This window comes from Drosophila santomea, chromosome 3R, assembly GCF_016746245.2.
Source record: "Drosophila santomea strain STO CAGO 1482 chromosome 3R, Prin_Dsan_1.1, whole genome shotgun sequence".
Taxonomy (NCBI): domain Eukaryota; kingdom Metazoa; phylum Arthropoda; class Insecta; order Diptera; family Drosophilidae; genus Drosophila; species Drosophila santomea.
Window position 1 is genome coordinate 17,274,454 of NC_053019.2, and position 21,481 is coordinate 17,295,934.

General features: G+C 42.5%; 1 protein-coding gene across 1 annotated transcript in view; it reads right to left on the bottom strand.

Annotated features, from left to right (window-relative positions):
* LOC120453259 overlaps positions 1 to 21,481 on the bottom strand; it is a 46,658-nt gene that overhangs the window by 14,543 nt on the left and 10,634 nt on the right. The window contains exon 2 of the mRNA XM_039637881.2: positions 12,252 to 12,983. Within this exon, the coding sequence (XP_039493815.1) occupies positions 12,252 to 12,435 (184 nt within the window). The 5' untranslated portion in view covers positions 12,436 to 12,983. The remainder of the gene's footprint in view (positions 1 to 12,251; positions 12,984 to 21,481) is intronic.

A 21,481-nucleotide genomic window follows, 5' to 3' on the forward strand; every position in this document is an offset into this window, starting at 1 on the left:
CCTTCACTTGCTTGGGCAATTTTCCTGCTTGCTCGCCAACTTTTATTAATTACCAAACAATCAACGCCAATTTCCGGCAACTTTATGACCGCCCATTTCAGAGTCGTTTGTCAACAAATGCGTAGCATAATTCAAGGCGCCCAGGCAGTGGTGAGTGCCTCTCCCTCTAACCCACTGCAGTGGGTTAGCTGGCCCAATGGCGCTATCCCGCTCTGGAACTGGTGTTTTACAAGCGATTGCCAGCATTTCCAACATAGCCTAACAAGGCACTCAAAAATTTTTTATATCTTATTTGGGTCACATTTCATGCGGCTGTGCCCTTAAGAATAATGGCACATAATTTGCGGCTTTCCCAACAGTCCCTTTGTGGGGGTGAGAAGAAATGAGGGGAAATGAGGGGAGGAGCGGGAAAAGCGAGAAAAGCCGAGAAAAGTCCGTGGAACGCGAAGCAAGGATTCGGTTCCTTGTAAATCTCTCGCGAGGCAAATAAAATAAAATTGTTTTCATTCTTTTTCTACATGCCAGCTGTGCGTAATTCATTACCTTCGGGAGTTCTTTGCATATCGGGCGATATCTTTTGCGACTGCATGGAAAATGGCAGGGAAAATCAGCAGAATTTTCATTATGCCAATCCCAATGCCGCTGTCGAGCCGAGCTGAGCTGCCCTTTAACATTTACTCTATTTGGCTGGCTGTAAAATGAATTCTTGCACATTGACCTTAATGACCAGCGGGGCCGGCAAGGATAATTGGCCAACTGCCTCTGTGTCCTGGCCAGGGACACCGGTGCCTGGGCAACAGTAAATTGCAAAATAAAGAAGACTGGGAATTAAAACGCATTGTATGGACTTTAAATTACTCTGCACGAGCACGAATATCCCAAGCCATCTCTTGTAAACTTCGTATCTACGCATTTGGATTATGCTTCACTAAATGTGTGAAAATAATAATATAGTACATGGTAGCTCCCGAAGAATATTTGTTTAGTTTGTATGTAAATTTGTTCTTTTTTAAATGAGCCTCGACAAAAGTTATATACCCCTAATCTGTGCTGGTACTGCGGTGCAAAAACACCTGCCTTAAGTTAAGCAGTACCTTAAAGTCCCTGCTAGCCGCATAAATATTTGCTCACTGAAATCGAAAATTCCGCTTGTTTGCCAATTGAAAATTGGAAAGTGTAGTTGCCGGATCCCGCCCGCTGAGAGTTTTCCCAGCTTGCCAAGCTTTCCCAGCTTTTCCAGTTTTCCGGACCAAAAAAGCAGCAGCAGCAACAGCAACAGAAGCGGCGAAATGCAACCGCAAATACTTGCTTATTGCTCGGAAAACTTTGCTTGTTAGTGTTTAGTTGCAGGAAGGTGCAGCAAGAAATCATAGCACACAGCCAATGTGCTGGGGAAAACCTAGGGAAAACCTGGGGAAAAGCAACAGAGCAATAGAGAGCAGCCGAACAATGTCTATAAATCCACACGCACACTCCAGATATAGTTGGAAAGGTAAAAAGTTTGTGCAAAAGTCACATATTTGTTCGATTCTGCTAAGTGCCAGCTCACAAGTGCCTTGTCCTTATCCTTTTGCGATTTGTTTACATGGCAGCAAAGTAAGGACCCAGAAAAAAAGCAGCCCACCTTTCCTGGAGTGCGGAATATCGTTCTGGATTGAGGATTTGCTCACCTGCTAAATATCAATGCACCTGGCTTGTTTGTTTCCATACTCTTTGTCCTGCTCGCTGTACTTCTTTGTCAGCAACTGCCCTTTCACTTTTCGGGCCAGTGGACGCTTTTCACGCTCTTTTCACAGCACTTTCCCGCCCTTTTTTATTATTGGTTTCCAATCTGGCCGGAGTGCGTCATTCGTCGAAGCCGCAAGTGATGATTGAAATTAGTTGCCCTTTCTACCGACTTTCCCGGGCGATTGGTGAACTTTTACGGAAAACACAGATGCAGGAAAAGGTAATGCACCTCTATTCCACTGGGACACAAGTTATCTTCGCTGATAAAGTATGGTATAGATTTTATCCCTTTTTAAGTACACTTGTTATTTGTATTGTTATCTATGTATATTGAAAGTATCACATGTAAATCATGCCCAAGAAATAGAGTATTTCTCTCTGTGCTGCCTACAAGATACCTAAAAAAGGGAACTAAATTGAATTTTTTAACCCTGTATATTAGTTTTAGTTGTGAACTGATCGACTCCCTTTGAAGACCCGCCCTGAACTGTGTTCAATTTGTTGCGAGCTTGGAATTGCTTGACAAGGTCCTGAAAACATGGCAGGCAGCCAGGCAAACGTGAGGCCGATTTGGAGTGGATCGATATGATGAATATCACAGCATAATAATTTGCAGAGTCGCTTTCATATCAAGGGAGGCCGAAAGCAAACAAGTACCAGTACCAGGCCAGCTGGCATGTAATATCTATGTGCATTCATGTGTACGTGTGGGTGGCATTGTCTCGGTATTTAATAGGCTTTTGTTGCAGCTTTCCAATGGAAATGGAGGTGGAGGTGGAGGTGGAGGTGGAGGTGGAGAGTCCCGCTTTGCTCCTTGCCATGCTTGTTTGCCATGGATCTGCCACTCCTCCGCTCCTGTTGCTGTTTCGGTTTCCCACCAGCGTCCTTATTGCACGGCTGCCAGCTCATTGAAAGATTTATCATTCACCAGAAATAGCGGGTTCTCGCTAAGGAGTGGGTGGTTCGAGAGGAGATTGGCGCACTGAGAGAAATGGGGTATGGGAAATGGGAATTTAACAAGATGTCTAGTTCGCTTTTGTTTGTTATAGTCCCTAATTGCAGCACTTTAAATTAACAGGGAACTGCTGACCTTAAAAAGAGTATTTACTTAATTAATGATTTGTGATTATATTTGAGTATTATACTATGCACTACACAAATGGTATTTTACAGCGATTCCTTGTATTTTTCTTCCATTTTCAGCTTCTTTTAAATTTGTACTTCGAAGTAATTAAGTTGCAGTGTACCTCAAATGACGAGCCACCTGTCCAGAGTCCTGAATCCAGACCGTCAGTGTTGACACAGCCCACATGGGCACCCCATACACATGCATAATGGAATTTCTAATAACTGCCACAGCTCCCCCGTCTCAACTGGACTCAAATCGAGAATGGTGGACCCGAAGACCTGCAGAGCTGAAGAACTGAAGAGCTGAAGAGCTGAAGACCATAAGACCTGAACAGGAGTAGCCAAGCCTTCCTGCTGGGTCAACAGCATTTAGTGACAATAAGCGTGATGCAGTTCATTTGCTCAGGCGGTTCAAAAGCGGTTGGTTCGTGCGTCGGTTTGCTTTTGGCCACGATTGAAATAGCTGGCGGGTGGGATGGCCAAGTGCACTTAGTCAGGCATCGGCGAACATGCACTTCAGCAGCGGGAACAGCAATTGCGATGGGCGAGACCCCAACCAATCCGAGGCAAAGCAATTTAATTAACATAAAAAACGCAACTCGCACAATTCGAGACCATAAATCAAAAGCCCGCACACGCCCAGCACTAAACTAATGCCTTGGAAAGAACTAATACGGCAGCCAAGCTGGAAAAATGTCTGGCAAAAAAGTGCAGTCGGCAAGAAAATCGGAGAAAAAGGGTTAGCTAAAGGGGTGGGAAAGCGAGGGAAAAGCGAGGGAAAAGCGCTTCTAATGAAACCGAAAATGCTAGTTATGGTTTACGATACCCGGCTCTTATGGCAGTCTGAAGTTGGACTTCGAGGAACATTTGTTTTGCGCTGTGCTTTTGTCACAACCCCAAAGGAAAAAGGAAAAACTGCGGGGGGCAAGGGCCCAACCCAACAACACACATTCAAATCGGAAACATAAGCCTTACAGAAACAGGAACAGGAACAGAAACATAAACATAAACATAAACATAAACCGAACCCGAAGTTGAAACCAACCCGTTCGTGACGTGTCCAGCGGGCATCAGGCTAACAACAAAGGACCAGCATAATTTAGTTAAAATTCCTTTGTCCAGGGGCGTGGCACACCTCGCCAAAGGAAATGAAAAATGCTGATTATGAAAACGCCAACTATAATTTGTTGTGTGTTATGGCTGCTAAATGAGCCGTTGGCCGTGGATGAGTTGGATGGGGAGTGGATTTGATTTGGATTTCACAATTCTCATTTCCTAATTGCTTGATGATTAAATTCAATTACGAATGACAATTTAATTATGTATTGGTTAATCAAATCCAATTGAGTGATTACAGAAAAAAATTGAAATTTAAATCGTTTAGGTAATGTGTGTTTAAAGAGTTCAATTAACATCACAAGCTTTTAATTGATTGCTAGTCTGCTTGCCCTTTTGATTTATTTTTTTAGGGCCCTTCAATAATTTATAAAAAATAAATAAAAAACAAATAATTAAAATTACTTATATGAAAGTGATGGAATTATAAAAACTGCGCAATTACACGTGTACGTAATAATACAATTGATTCCGCCAGAGGCTCTAGCTATTTTAGATTGCCATTAAATTCGATATCATCAACTGTTTAAGGCCGCGTTTTTTATAGACTTCAATTAACAGCACAAGCATGTTATTGATAACAATGCTCTGCAGCTTTCTACCACTCGGCAGTGGTTTATAAAAAACAAAATCCAGACTAACTCACTCTACTCCCCTGGGAGTAAGAAAAAATATATGAAACGAAGAAAAAACACTCCTCGTCTGCTTTCTGCAAACAGACATTGGACAGGGCAAACAATGGGAATATATGCGATAAATGAAAAAATAATAACAAACATTAATCCGAGTGTTGCCAGCTCGAGTGGATGATGGCGATGGAGATGATGATGATGATGTGCCGAAACGCCGTCCTTTAACCCCGACGCCGTACCAGGGTTATCCTTGCACTCCTTGGCACTCCTTGGTCTCGAGATGGTCTTTCGTTATCCTCCGCTTTGCACAGAAGCGCTAAGCAAATAAAACAAAAAGGATAACTGTGCAAATATTGTGCAGACGGCTTGGTTAGCGAAACGCTCGCTGGGAAGCTGGTGTGATGGTGTGATGGTGAGCTGGGAAAATGGCAAACAGTCACTGCTAGAAACATAAATATGCATGTGAATGCGTTCGTGTTTTTATTTTCCAACGGGTGACATTGCAGTGCTCAAAAGTTGCTCAGCTGAATAGTCGACGCCCCATTTTAATGTGCTCTACTCCTCAAGCACGGAAAATTACACTGCTCTCAAAAACGTACTGTTAAATCTGAAATGTCTTAACTTTGTTTGTGTTTAAATTAAAAAATAAATATCTGGTCAAAATATACAGAGATTTAGTTCAGATACAGTGTTGAAAATGCTCATAAACACTTTAAGTGAAATAGTATATAGTATAGTATAATAGAATGCTAAATATATGTATCAATTCATAACAATAGCAGCAAGTTTTTGCGTAACAATACTTGAAACTTTACAATTTTTTTCTTTTAGTGCACCTATCCACATCTGTGGGGTATTTATTTAGTTTGTTTTCAGCCCCGCTCACTTGGCGTATACGCAACGCCGGAACGCCGAAGACTGCGAATACGACTCAATTGAGGCTGGGCAGCAAACATTTTGTTATCTCGGCCCCAGCATCGATGCCGAATGGATTTTTAGTTCAGCAAGTTTTTCGCAATTTTTTTTGCTTTTACCCCCTCGGCACCCACCAACTGCGTTTTGTGTGTGTACGCCGACTGGGTTTCCTTTCCCCCCCCCCAACAAGTATATTTTTTTTTCCCGGCGCTTTTCTTGTTCATTCAGTTTTTCCATTTGGCCCAGTCGGAGCGTCAGAGCGCTTATCTCGCATGCCGCATCGCGAACTGCTTGTAAATAGCATTCATGGCCTGACACTAATGGAACTTTTGACCGTTTGTGCTATCCGCTGACCATTTCCATTTCCATTCCCATTCCCATACCACCGGGTGCGGCATGCCCCGCCGCAATTTTCACCACTCCCGCCGCCCAGGCCATTCCATTCCAATTGCCCGCTGGCCCCGTGTCCGCTGCAGGGACAAAACTTGGATGCCATTCATCGACTTCGCTATCGCCTTCCTCGGAGCACTGTTCTGGTACCCTAGGTCTGGAGTTAAGGAATGGGAGTTGGAACTTCAACATGGCCATCAGCCTATGTGGAAACTTTGATGGAAAACATGTTTCTAGCGAATAAATATTTTTTAAGTTTTTATTTCTGCCTGGTTTTATTTGGTTTGGGTTTCTTATTATCAAGAGAATGTAAATAATGCTATATTAATAAATATTTCCACTATGCTTACAGCAAAAGAGACCATTACTTATATTTAATATTATAAATTTATTATTCCTTCTAAAGATGCTGATTTCTTGGTACACCAAATTCGTTAGTGTACCAACGATTTCGTGAACAACATTTTTGTGCTTCTGTTTTATGGGAACTCGAATTCGCACAACTTCTCTTTTTTTTCAAAGCCTTTTTCTTTCATATTTCGGGTTTTTTTTTTTTTTTTGCGCTTTTCCTATTTTGCTGCTGGTATCAATTTTGCGAGCCAACAGTTTGTCAGGTCTTTCAACAAGTCGTTGGCTGGCTGTTCTTTTGGTGAAAATGGAAATCCTACTGCGCCTCAAACAAAGCAATCACCTGCCATGTCTCCCCAACGAATCCTTTTGATCATGGGTTGAACTCTATCGCTATCTAGCAATAGAAAAATAGAAAGCCTGCTAATTAGTAGTCGATGGTCAATATTTGTCAATCGCAATTTCGATTTTACGCCAACTCCATATTGCAATAAAAGTTCAAATGAATTTGCCCCCAACAAAGCTACGACCCAACTTTCTGTTTGATTAAAGAATTAATCTCGACGCTGTTTTAAATGCAATTTTCATTTTCGAAGGGGATAGATGGGATAAGGGCTGGGAAAAATTGGGCAAAAACCGTGGGGCAGGCGATAAGCGACAATGACATTCGGAAATTTCATTTTTGGTAACTAGATCTCTCGACGCTGTCACACAAATGTGGTGTCAATGGGTTATGTGGGAATTGCAAAGGATGGACTCTGTATCCATTTCGTTTTATGTTTACAATTTGGCATGGTTTTTGTGCATTCTGATTTATGCATAAATTGATGCTACTAGTTGTTTGTTTGCCTATTTATTTTGGCTCGCTGGCAAAAAGCGCATTTGCCATGGACATCCTGTCCGTTTTCCCGTTTTCCCGTTTCCTGTTTCCCCAACCGCCATCCAACATTGCTGGCTGTTTTTGGTCATGCCAGAGAATCGGTGGCAAAAACATTCATAATTTTAATTAAGTCATAGAAACGTGCTGCACACAAAACGCAGATGTATTGCACTGTGGGCAAACATTTGTGCTTTATTTAAGTACTTATATTATTGTCAATCAAGGGATGGTAAGTATATCACTTAAAATATTATTATATTTAAGAAGAAAGTAAGCTTTCAAGATTATTAGCTCAAAGCTCCTAATGTTCTAGATAGATTTGTTTTCAGTGCATCCAAACCAGTACGCTTAACTTTTGTGTGCGAGTTTTGCAGCCAGCCGGCGGCCGTGGGTTTTTGTTTTGTTTCGAGTTGTATTTGGTTACGATGCTCACAAAATTGCACTTGAAATTTATCCCCGAGCCTTATTAGTTATTTACGCAGCAGGCGCGTTCTCCGTAATGTGTGAGTGTTTGCTTTGTATGTGTGAATGAATGGCTCTGTGCAAAGGACCCTGCGGCATTTTTGGCCATAACCACCCAGCACCAGCCAGCACCACCCAAGGACTCCTCCCTCCACCATCTCCTCCCACCCACCTATTGCAGATTTATAGCCTGCAGCAGTTTTTAGTGTTTTCCCTTTGTTTCGCCCTACGTTTTGTTTATTTGGTTTTGCAATTGTTAAAAGTTTATGTCGTTTTTGTTGCGGCTGTTGCATTACGCACACACAGTTTCCCCCGCATCCTGCGAACAACAAGTTTGTTTTTGTTTTTCGGGGGAGTGGCACTGAACTGGCACAGAAATACCTACAAAAACCGAGTGAAAATAGAATAAACTGAAAAAAAAACTGCAACAAAAGTGTGGTATTTTTGGGTGTGCCAGTTGCGATTTTGTCGTCGTGATTTGTTCCATATATTTTTCGTGAACGTTGCTTAATTAAACGTGAACTATTGCCAGATGGAGTTTAAATATTAGAAAATTTGGTTTTTTCCAATAAACTGGTGGCCCAATCGCATTAGTATCGCAAGAGTACAGAGTACTAAACTCTTTTGCTGAACTCTGTTTATAAATGGATTTAAGCTCAGTATTGCATATTTAGAAGACTATATATAAAGGGGTATATACATATATTGCTTTTGTTTCCATTTCAACTGGTTCATTTATTCGTGGAATTTTCCAATTTCATTCGTAATAATCGCCCTGAGCTCGCTTCAAAGCTACCCCTTTTGCTTGTGGCTTCCGAAGTTTCCCGAACTTCTGCATTAATACCAATTTGCACTTGTCAATCAAGGCAGCACAGGCAGCACTCCGCAGCCAGAGACCTACAAAACTTCTAATGAGCCTAATTATTTCAACTATTTAGCCAAATACAGAGACGCACAGACATCGCCAAGTTTTCGTGGGGGAGGGGAAGGGAAGAAAGCATTCCGATGCTTGCCAAATTTTGCTAATGATAAATAAATTATGCGACAGCAGCCGCACAAAATGCCAAGCCACCGACCCTCCAGACCAGCCAAGCCAGCCAAACCAGCCAAACCAGCCAAACCACCCGAACCACCCAAAGAACCACAGCAGAAAACAAATAAACTCACTTCGCAATGCCAAAAGATAAGTATACGCCCCGTAGTCCTGTAGTCCTGCGACCTCAGTCCTTAACACATTAAAGCCCGTGGGTGCGTGAATGGTATCGCATTACCGAAAGCAAGCGCACATGCGTTAATAAACAAAATCTGTTGCTAATGTACAAAATAAGTTAATTATGGCAACGCAAATGCGAAAATGCGAAACTCTCTGATGCTGGCGACAACTTTTGCAGCTTTTGCGAAAACTCTCCCTGGCTTTCTGTTTTTTTTTTTTACTGACTACATTTTAGATACTGGTTAGGATATATACCCCAGATATATAGTTGGATGTGCACTTTTCCTGCACCCAGCTCTTTGTTCTTTGTGCGCGATAATTGCGTTTTATGGCTGTGGCGCGCAGACAAATAAACAAGCCGACAAACAGACGAAATCGGGATGAGAATGGAAATGGTAATGGGTATGCATGTTCATTGCGAGCTCACATGCTGGCAGTCACGCCAGCGGAACAAATAATTACAAAATGCATTAATAATAAACAAATACAGACGCGAGTCTAAGCCTGATTTGCGAATTCGATTTACCTTTTGGCAATTTTTGCGTGACTAGCATAATTTGTTTGGTGGCCGAAAATTTTTGGCCCAACTGCGCCCACTCGAATGCCTGTGGCATTCAGCATTTTCGCAAGTACTGAACCACAGGAAATTTACATATGTTATTTGTAATTTGTTTGCCTGCTGTCAATATTATTTTGCAATTAATATTTCAATGATAAACCGTTGCATTTGTTGATGGTTCTTGGCAAATACGACTGCACATCAGTTTAAGTTCCACAAATACTGTCGGAATAATAAAACGGCTGAAAACGCATAAATCTACAAAAGCGTTAGTCCTACAAAATTGTCCATTTTATTTGTTAATCGTAGATACTATCTATCAAGTTAAACAGTGACTTAATTGTTCTTCATTTAGTTTTTCGTGGGAATATTGGGAATACTGGGTATTTTATAGTCTACTTCAATTCGACCTCTGAAATGTATTTTTATTTGACGCATTCGAGTGAGCATTGCATTTATAGGTGAATTGCATTTTGTTATTAGTGAGCAATTGGGAAAATTGATTACGAATGTCCAGCGTTGGTTTACCATCAGTGTGCTTATGGGATTTATGGTATTTATATGTCGCTGATTATTATGCACTTTCGGTAGAGCATAAATTGATGGAAACGAGTTTACATAGTCGACGGACCATAAAAACCCACCAAAACTCGCGATTCCATTCGCCCGAAAAATCAAATTAAATTTATTACTAATCCGCACAGCTTTCAATGCACTGATTTACAGCCCCACTTCCCCACTTTTTGGGGGAATGGTTATGGCCTGCAGTCCGTCGCACATCAGAACAATGGCAGCCCGTTTTTGGTTCTAATTCACTTTTACTAATACACCACTTTGCCGCCAACCCCAGCCCCATTAACCCCATCCATTAGCGCCGCGGCCCCATTTAATAGGGAGCTGATGCCTCAGATTTCGTTCTGCTGATGCTGATGCTGATGCAGATCTTCACAATGCCGTGAACTGGAGTGCTCCGGATTTTGGGCTGGAAAAGACCTACAACAATACACTCCAAAGAGTCACGGATCTCGGCCCTTCCATCCCTTCCCCAACACCAATGGCATTCTCACCCCTTCCGCGGCTGCCGGAAAATCCACTCGAGGCAGAGATGTGTAATATTTTGGACTCCAATTTCGAGTTTTCAACATTCCTAAAAGAATGGAATAGTATCTAAAATGACTAAATAAAGCCCTGATTTTAGAGTAGGCTATTATTTTGGTTTTCTCTGTAACAATGTATCACGATGTATATCAATAGCCACTAAAAGTTATTTCTAATCAACATACTTTGCTTGTATGTGGCCTTGCATTTCCGTGAAATGCTAAAATGTGTAGAAAAGGCCGCAAAACAACCAGAACGACTGCACTGATTGCAATCGAGGGAATGTCCCCATTGAAATGCTGCTTAAGCTGTTCATTAGCAGCGGAGTAATGGAGCAACAGTCTGACACAGATTTGGTTTGGCAAGTGCGGATGCCCCTTCACTCGCCAAGTGCCCCCCTCTCGATTCTATATTCGATTCCATTCCCTTCCATTCCCTTCCATTCGATTCTATACGATTCGATTCGATCCGCCTCGATTCGGTGCGATTCCGGGCGCCATAGTGTTCAGTTTTGTGGCCATGGCGACACGGCAGCCGGGGTCATTAAAAACTTTTTACAAGCATTCGGCATCGGCATTAGCGCTCCTCGAAAGTGTAGAGTGTGTGCGGGATGTGATTCCTCTGCTGATTGCCATTGACAGCGAGTCGATTCGAGTCGAGTGGAGTGGATCCATGGACACCCCTTCCCTAATCGAACCCCTTTTCGACTGCCATGATGACACCTCGCCACCGCTTAGGACCGCCTGTCAATCCCTTTTATTGCACGGCACTCTCCACTCCACTTTCCACTCGCCAGATCTTTGCCACTTCGTCAATCAATTGGCGGCTGTGTATCGCAGTCGATGTCCCTTTTATTTGTATTTTATTATGCCAAAGTGTTGTTTCGAATGCCATTTCAAGTATCGATTGTTTGTATCTACACTGAGAAAACGCAAAAACACTTACAAGCCAAATGTATGTCCACAAACAAAAGCTCGCAAATAACAAAACTGGTAGTTCGTATGAGGAATATTAAACTTAAATGGAAATACCCACCATAGTGAACTTTTAACCAAATGCCAAGAGTTATTGACTGAAACAGTTACAACTGTCTAGAGTGGATAATATTCTCTTCATTCTAAGATTCTATTGTTAGTTTTAAATAAGATGTGGTGCAAGCTGAACCATTTGTTCTGAGTATCTCTATTACAAAGTATGTGTTTTTCGTACTCTTTACATATCCGACATTCGATTGGAAAGGGTGGACATACTTGGAGTTAGAGTCACACTCGAGGCACTTAATTGAGCAGCCGCAGCGTCCGACGAGAGAGCTTGGCAAAAAATAAGTGGAGCAATTGAGTTGGGGGTTGTGTGTGGTTGACAACGCCCCATCCTCCAGATGCCCAGATACCACTTGAAAAGGGATGACAGATGGGGAGGGGGTGCTGATTGGCGATGCCTGACAAATACTTCATTAAATTGAACAAATGAAACTCCTAAAGTGCGTTTTAATGGTCTCGAATTGGACGGTTCGGAAAGTAGTAAGGATGCTTCACAAAGATGCTCTATGATTTATTGAAAACCCTTGGAGCAAGAGGACGATTTTTTCCATGAAGTACGTAAATAAGTATTTTTTTCAATTCAGACATGAAGCAAAAGTAGCACAAATTCTCTATAGAAACATTTTTGCAAGCTACAGCTATGTTTGTTTGATGGCTTTTCAAGCCGCAACTTTGATGTTTCCCCCGATTGGTAAACATTATCATTGGCAATATAATTAGACTAAACAAATGGCTGACTTACCCATGCTCAAAAGTAAAACGCCGAGGAGCAGCAGGAGGCATCTGGTTGGCAGAGTCCGGCAGTCGGATTTTCTGTGGCTCCGGATCTGGCCATGTCCCGTATCCGTGGCCCTTTGGTGTCCCATTTTGGGAATTTCGCTCATGTCGCCGGCTGACAAATCTCCGTAAAGTTGCAACTCCAGCATTTCGAGGGGGAAAATGGTATTGCGACGCGTGTCGGGAAAATGTCTTGCATTTGTGGCAAAGACAATTTAATAAACACTTCAACTCCGCACGCCGCACTGTCTGTTTCTTGGGACTTTTGGGGGGTTAAATGTGGGGATGGGACGGAATATGCAAATTATTAATGCTCGACTGACTGGCAGCGGTTCGGTTTTATTTGCGCTCGGCAAATTGGCTCATAAACAAAATGTCTGCACTGCGCCCTGGGAAAATCGCGCTAAAGAGCAGCCGGATAATTAATAATTTGGCCGCGCCGCAGTTTTTCACTTTCACTCAAGCTGACTTTCGGTTGGCTCTCCACGAATTTGCACATTTTGCTGATTGTTTATACATTTCCATTTCCGCCCGTTAATTGTTGCACGCCCCCAACTTTCGATGGGTTTCCTTTTGGTCTTGATTTATTTGTTCTTTGATTTCAGACAGCAACCATTTGGTATCTGCCAAGTACTTCACTTCACGCACTCATAAGCCTTGTCTCTTGTGTCCAGCTGTTTTGCTCCCCGGAAGTGCTCTGCAAAGCGAAATGAACAACAAACAAACTTTAGTTATTGTGTAATTAAATAGAGCAGCCGTCGTTCCCCAAAAACGCAAGTATTTGGCATGTAAACAAACAGTGAAAACCGCACCACAACGCACCGCCACGCACCGCACATCCGAATCTAAAATATTCCCGGGAGCGACAATCCGCGCCTACGACAAGTTGACAGACGACTGCGGAGTTATCAGGACGGTCCCCAAGAACACACCCCGAAAAACGTGAAGACAGGAAGACTTGCTGGGCTGGTGTGACGTAGCGCAGCGTTAGCATTTCCAAAATTAGCGCGCTGGAAGGGCGCTGGCAGCATGTTGCTGGAAGCACAGCACAGCACAGCAACATGTTGCCGCAACATCTGTTAATTAAAACTACAAATGACATTTTGTTCATGCTTCTCAAATGTTATACTCTCATCGTCAACTGGTTAAGATAATAACTGTGTTTAGGCCCTATCAAATTATCTTTCTAATCAAACAGCATTTTTGTATATCTGTAGTATTGAAAAGACAAGAATTGAGCCTTAAAAAAGGTGAAAGCTCTTTGTTTGATTTACTACTTTTTCCACATATTAAATACAATTTTAACTAACATTATCTTTTCTTAGTTCCTCAGTTGCTTAAAAAAATTATATAAACTCTATAAAATTTGCTTTTGAGTGCTTATGATTTCTAACATAAAGTAAACCTTAATTTTTCAAGTGATGTTAAATAAGTAAGACGCAGTTTCTCGCCGTGCATCCTCAAAGCCAACTTTAAAGTGATACACAATAACAAATCATGTGCAACAGAACCCGAAATGCAAACAAACCAAAGAGCGGAGTGTAATTTAACGAGAACAAAGTGAGTTCTTTGTGAGCCTGATTTTTTGTTCCTGCTAATGAGGCTGTGCACAAGTGGCAGGCTCTTCAGCCCCATGTGCACAATACTAAATATGTGAGCTTAACCCTTTGCAGGGCGACTGGAGGATGCGGCCACTTAACCCGTTACTGCTACTCCGCCACTGTTTGTCCATCCTCCTCCGCCCTGCGGTCGCCGCTCCGGCGTTTTGTTTATTTAAGTTGCAATTACTTTTCGCCACCCTCCCCATGCAACAAAATTTCCCGGCTTTCATTGCCCGCTGTTTTGTAAGACTTCGGGGGAGTTGGCATTGGGTGGGGGTGTGAAGGTTGCCCCTACATACTATACATAAAGGAAAACACAACTAGATCCACTCAAGTGCAATGACATCATGGCAAGCATTCATAATGCTCATTAGCCACCCCTTCGGCCCCCGTGCATCAACATCCACCCGGTGGCCATGTCAAAATGCCATTTTTATGTGCCACACGCGCTGCACTCTTTTTCTGGAAGCTTATCGATGCTGCCGCCACTTCCATTCCCAATTCTGTTGTGCACTCAAAGAAAAGCTGGCAACTTATCTTCGCAGCAAGCCATAGTATATGTAAAGGCAAATCAGTACTATAAATACATACATATCACGTTAAGAAATGAATATAAAAAGGATTGTTGATATTGTGAAAGATTATAAGAGCTGACTGTAATATATGCAGACCTTTTATTAATAAATAAATTCTTCATTTTATTACAGGGCAGTAATCAGGATTTCCCAACAGGCAAACAACGTCTTTGCCCTCAGGTAAATCCTATAATTTTTCGAGTGCACCCACTTGGTTTTTATGGGCGGCATGCAGCACACCTCGATTAATGCATATATATCGTGGAGTAGGGACCGAATAGAGCTATATGGAGCTATATGAAGCTACATATGTGGAGCTGTATGCCACAACAACATGCCCATGCACTTAGCAGTTTTATTGTATTGTAGGTCCCGATGTTGGTGCGACTTCCATTTCCACTTCCAAATGCACAGCAACCCCTTGACAAACGCAACACGTGCGATTTGAGAATTTTATAAAAGTGTTTATTGGCCTCCTCGAGATCGTGTTGTTGGCGCTGCTCCCCACTTGCATCCACTTTCTCCCCCCAGAAGCGGCAACACGCTGACATTGACGACGTTGACAAGTTTTTAGTGCTCCAATGAAAATTAAAACACATAAAAATGGCTGAGAAACCGCACAATTAAATGGGCGGATTGGCTGATGGCCAGGATATTGGGGCGTTTGGAGGGGGGCGTTGGTCCCCAGGAAAATATGGGTGTGTTTTATATGGTTATTATGCCTCCACCGGGCGCTATAAACGGATCGAGTACTGCAGTTTTACGGTGGACTCAAGGCCAAGTACTTCAACACGGCTAAATTGTCCACTGGGTGGTGCGATTAATGTTTAATCTAACAAATTGCTTGCTTGATATGCACCATGGGATTAACTAACCAATTATCTCCGCCTTTTTTCTTCAATTTAAAAATGGTGCAAGTACAACTACTTCTTGTTCAAAAATAATAAGATTCTTCTGTTTCGGAAATATTTGCTAACAAAAAACGACCACATAATAACTTCAAAGAAACGCGTTTTAATTAAAAAGGCAGAGGGATCGCATGACATCGAGTCCCTGACGAAGGACACAAGAACTCCATCTATAAGCCCTCAGTGGTTTTCGTCAGTACATCGGAAAGTTTCAGCTCGTATCTGTGTCACATTTGCTGGCAGCCATCATCTCATTGCCAGTGCACATTGTTGCTCTATTTAAAACAGACCCACACATGCAATCTAGCACCTTGTCAGTCCATTGTGGCAGACAATTTGGAATAGGTATTGGAACTGCTGCCACACGTTGACATCGCACCACAGAGAGTCCTGTCTACACCACCTCGTCCTGTCCTCCGTTGCGCCGTCCTTTGTCGGACCGAAAAATGCAAATTTCTTGACATGGGCAAGTACAAGATAATAATTCTCTCACACATACCGACTGCGAAGAGGGAAAACACTGCACTGCGAGAAATGATAAGATACTAGGCAGAAAAGTCATTTGTTTTATCTAGGACCCCTTAACTAATTAGCCCAAAGAAAATATTGAACTGGGAAAAGTTCGATCTAATAACCATAAATATACATGACGTATCTCCTGCAATTAAACATAGCTGTTCAAATGTAATTATTAATTGTTGTAAACATTTCTGTTTCTGTACCTTTCTTTACCTTTTTAGTTTCAGTGTGCCACCAATTTTCCCACCTCGCCGCCATGTGGAGCCCTCACAATTTCCGGTTACTGCGGAATGTATTCAATCTTTGCGGCAGTTCTTCAGTATCTTTGTCACACCCGAAAGCCTCGCAGCTGAAATTTATGCGTTACCTTGGTGCCAATTAAAGATGGTCCTTATGCTGAACAATTTGCACGGAACAAAGGCAGCTTTTTTGGGCAGCTTAGGCGAATTTCAATGTCGCCGTTTATTGGCTGCAGTAATGGCAGTAACGGTAATGGGAATAACATGTAATGCGGAATTCTACCCGCAGATACATTTGCATCTGGCAATGCATCCTTGGCACATTAATCGATTCGCCCGGCGGGCCAGGAGCGATTTCGCTTTGATTAGCGTTGCACAATTATACGCTGGCCGTAATCGAATGCAACTGCAGCTGTATGCGAAACCCAAAGCGAATCTGAATTTGAATTCGAATCCGAATTAGACGGCAGTTGGACAATGGAACAATCGCCGGCGGAATGCAAATGTGACATGCTCCACCCATCATCACTCCTCATTTTGGCCCAAATGGGCGCATGTTGGCCATGCATGTAAGGCACCTTCTTGCATTCCGATTAAGCCCAAAAACCCTTTGCTGTTTGTTTCAATAAATAAATTAACCATCAGGGATCAAAGCGGAAAAGCGGAAAAGCGGGAGTTATGGCAACAATGACCGTACGCAAATATGTTAATGTGTCATAAAAGGGGCAACATTTTTTAATTATGCACACTTTTAATGGTTATAATTGCAGTTAAAGCGCTACAAAGCAGGCTTTAATGCAAGCTGGCAAACGGGCCAAACGGGCTGAAACTGGAAATGAAAATGGTTAAAAAATTGAGCAAACAGCGGCGGATGTTCAGGTTGTGTTAAATGTTGATTTATGGCCAGGAAGAGCGCAGCACAATGCCCGACTGCGAATTAAATTTCCATATAAATGCGGATGCGAACTGAATCGGGAACTATCGGAAAGGGCCAGTTTATTTAGCCGAACTTCCCTTTCATCTCCATGAAGCACCACAAGAATTCCATCAACTCGGGTCGCCCTTACTTCGGAACCGAAAAGAAACAAATTGGATCACAGAAAAAATTTATAAAAAAGGGGAGCAATGAAAAATATATATAATTTTTAGTTTTAGTTGGATATAATCCAACACTATATAAAAAGTGTCAACCTCAAATGATAGTAGTTAAAGTGATTAAATGCACTGCACTATGGAGCATTGATAATCTTTCTCTCTGTGTATTTCTGAGTTGTTTTCCCGCACTTTGACTATTTTGGGATACTGTCTGCCATTTTGCATGGACGGCATAATAATCATTGACCTTTTTATGGCTGCCTCACGCGCCTTTTAATAAATTGAAAGCGCCAAAAATGTTTACTTCCTTCAATTGAGGCCTCGACAAAGGGAAAATCAATGTTCCAATAAGTCAGGACCAATAACCATTCAAGTTGGCGTCATTCCCCGTACTTTTCCGCTTTCCACGACAACCGTGGCTTTGAGGAATTTTGAGTGAGGTTCGGGAAGGAAGATACAATTGAATTTCAGTGTTGGCAATTTAATTTCTTTTGTTGTCAGCGGCATAAACATTGATGGAAGTGCGATGAAGAGGTGGTTGGATGTTGGGGAGGTGAGGAGGTGGAGAGGTGGAGAGGTTAGCCGTGGGCGTTGGGAGGTAGCCTTTGGCCACGCCCACACTTTATGTTACTGTTATTGTTGCTGGCGTTTCGGTGACAGCAGGACAATGGCAAGAACACGCTGGGATATCCGGCATACAAAATTAAACAAACAATGACAAGACAAGAACTCGGCCGGGAAACTGCGTGCGAAGATGGGAAGAACTGACCCCCAAAGGTTAAGGAAAATTTCACCCACCCCCATGATGGTGGGGGGAGGGGAAAGGGGGTTCTTAGGATGGTGGCGTTGAGGGAGTGGGCGTGTCTGCAGCTGCCACTGCGGAAGTGTAAGACACAGCAGGCGCTGCAACAATGTGTATACCACATAATGACACATGGACCAAAAGGGAAACGACAGCCGAGCAAAAACCCAACCGAGCTTCACTCCAAGTAATATAAAAGCAATTTTCCCTAACATGCTCTCACACACACTGAGGGAAAGAAAATGGGGGTGGGGGGGCGGAAAGCAGGGCAAGGTCACGCCTTGTTGACCAAAATTTCACTACAAATGAGTACCTATTGTAACCGCTGTTGACACAGTGCGAGTCCAAGACTCTGGGCCACCAGAACTCGGCTCAGTCTCACGGCAGACTGCACAGAAATGAACTTGATTTTTCACTGGCCAAACTCAAACTCAACGTTGCCAACGAGACCAGCACACTGGGAGAAAATACATACGATTATTTATACTTATCATGCTATTAAGATTTAAATTTGTATAGTTTTACATCTCATAAAAGGTATGTAACCCTCAAACCTAATGTTAATATATTAGCATAATACTAAATTAAAGAACTTTGTTGCGAGTTTTTTGCAGTGCATCTATTGTTTCTCACTGAAGGCCAAAGGAGCTGTTGATAAACCAGCTCTGGGGGCTGGCTGTAAAACAATTGTTGTCGCTCGCTACACATTTTCTGTGGCCAGGACGCTTGACCCAATAAGCCCGGGGTCGGGTTGTGTTTTGTGAAAGAGTCTTGAAAGAAGCGGAGAGCCAGCAGAAAGTACGGAAAAGCAGGCATAAAGCCAACTGAAAGGTCAGGCACTTCATGAACAACGGCACAGCAATCAAAGCCAACGTGGAGTGGTAAATTCCTTTACCACCTGCAGAACGGCTGCCAGAAGTATCATGCAAATGAGTCCCAATCAATCTAATCACAATGCACAACCCCACTGAATATGTAAATAATTACGAGACGAATATTTACATATCCCAAGGAGGAAGTCAAATCAATTTAAATGTATCGCAAATTCGGTCGGCCCAGTGCATTCAACTGATTTTCCAGGAACCTCTTGATTCGGAACTAACTTAATCACAGTCCATGGGAATTGGGTGCACCGGAAAGTTCCTCATCTTTTCTGGGCACTTATGAGGCAAGAAGATTGAAATATAATAATAGTAATACGAATATTTTGAATCAATTTAAAAAAGATTTCTTCATACAAAAAACATTATTATATATTTTTAATAATTAGTACACAGTTTTATTAAATTATACTCTGATAAATCGAACCAAATTTATTCTAGTTTCTCTACCATTTAACCTAAGACCAAGGAAACCAAGCTCCTATTTTGGGTCCTTGTCAAGGAGATGCCTAATGAGCGCTAGGCCGCCAATCCTCTGACTTTGTGACTATATATACAACAATGGCGCCATTAGCGTTGTCGTCTGTCGCTACTGTCTTCCCGCCCCATTGGACGGCCCCCTTTTCGTGGGCGGATGCTGGGTTTCCGGGAAATTGCCGGAAATGGCATTTTCAAAACGAAGATTTTGTTAAACAGCAGCCATACATTGGTATAACGACCCAGATGATGATGGTGATGACAAGCCAGCGATGGGGTGGCCAGTTGCCTAGGCCAGCTGTTGTTTGCCCAACTTTTGGCTCAGGTAAAAAGCTGACAGCAAACAACAGAAACCAGCGACTACACAGGCAGAAAATCCTACTACATTAAGTCCAAAATATAATATTAATGGTCGTTTTATGACTCTCAGTGGAGCAATAAGTTCTTCAACTACAAGTCCTATCATGAACGCTCAGTGTAAGAAACATAAATAAATGCAATAGGAGACTTTAAGTCCACAGTTCAGGAAATGACGGAAAATACGCGCTTGAGCGGCTTAAAGGCGCTTTTCCTCTCGGCGGTCTGACCTCTGAACCCAAAGCCCAAAACTCGGCTCTCGACACTTGGGCAACCACTTGTCGTCTAATGCAATCACAGCAGCCAATGCCACTGCAGTCGAGCTTTAAGTGCCAAAACACTTACTTAATGGAAATTACTTGAGTACCCTCCCCGCCACTCGACATGACTCGGAACATCCATCGATAGGCCAGGCGAAGGCATCTCAACTGGGGGTGAGCAATCCCGATGGGGGGCACTGGGGATCGGAATTGGTAGCCACTTGAGTGTGTCATGTCCGCACGATTTTTGCTAAAAATCATTTAACGGCTATGTGCCGGAAATGCGAGACATCCTCGGAACAACACTGGCAAACATCCCCCGACTGACGCACCGCGCCAAAAGTATTTTCCCCAATCGATGATTTAATAATAAAATGGGAATTTTGTTTGAAGTCGACGGTTATTCACGAGAAGTGTTCGATTTGAAATGGGTCTCTGAAAAAATCCATTTTTTGTGGTATGTTATAAAAATGTAGCAAAGATAGCAGCAACTGACCAAACATGAATGAAATCTGTGTGAGCTTAAATCTCAAAACCCTGTTTAAACTAATTTATTTATAATTACACCTTAATAGATACACATATTTAAGGTTTAGTAGTGAATAATACCCATTATTACTGACAGTGCAGGCCATCAGATGCGAATTTCTGTCAATTGATTGAAGTCAGGACACAGGATTGCTTAAATTTTTCACTTGCTCGTTTTCGGCACTAATGTCACCAGCACGTAATGCGAACGTGTAGAGCTCCATCGCACGACCACGCCCCCTGTACTTTCCCATTTTCCGCCCACTCAGCGTGCGTGTGTGTGTAAGTGTGTGAGTGTGCGTGTGTGCCTAGCAATTTCAAAATTGTTGTGTTCAATCAGAGCCGTTTTGCCAGGGCCTTCCAAGGACATCCCCCCTCCACATTCAGCCACTCTCCCATCTCCCATCTCGCATCTCGCATCGAATCGTCGTCATCAACATCTCTGGAGATAGTGGGAGAAATTCGGGGAGCAATGCACGGAGAAAGTGAGAGGGAGTAGTGTAGTCACGTTATCGATGCTTGAGCAAAGCTTGTTGAACTGCGAGTCCGGCAGTTGATGTCCAAAGTTCAAATTGCCGGACTTTTGCTCTGTTTGCCATGCAATCGTGGCGCTTGTTTGATGTTTATTAGAATCTGTGTCGGTAGCTCTCCAGTGGTCGCATCCAAAGCCGATCGAAAACGAGACTTTAAAATGTTGCCAAAAGTAGTGCCGATTCTCGGGAGGATTTGCCAAACATGGTTTAAGAAGTTCAGTCGTTTAAGAGATGTTTATAAATCCTGTTAAATAACTAAATATTTTGAAAGAAACATCTAAAATAACTAAATATTTTGAAAGAAACATCTAAAATCCACTACATCCTAAGGATCCCCTACGTTTATTCCAAAACGTATACTAATAATTTGCAGTGCTTTTGTAAACCCAAATTGCATTTATAGCAACATAATGGTCCAAG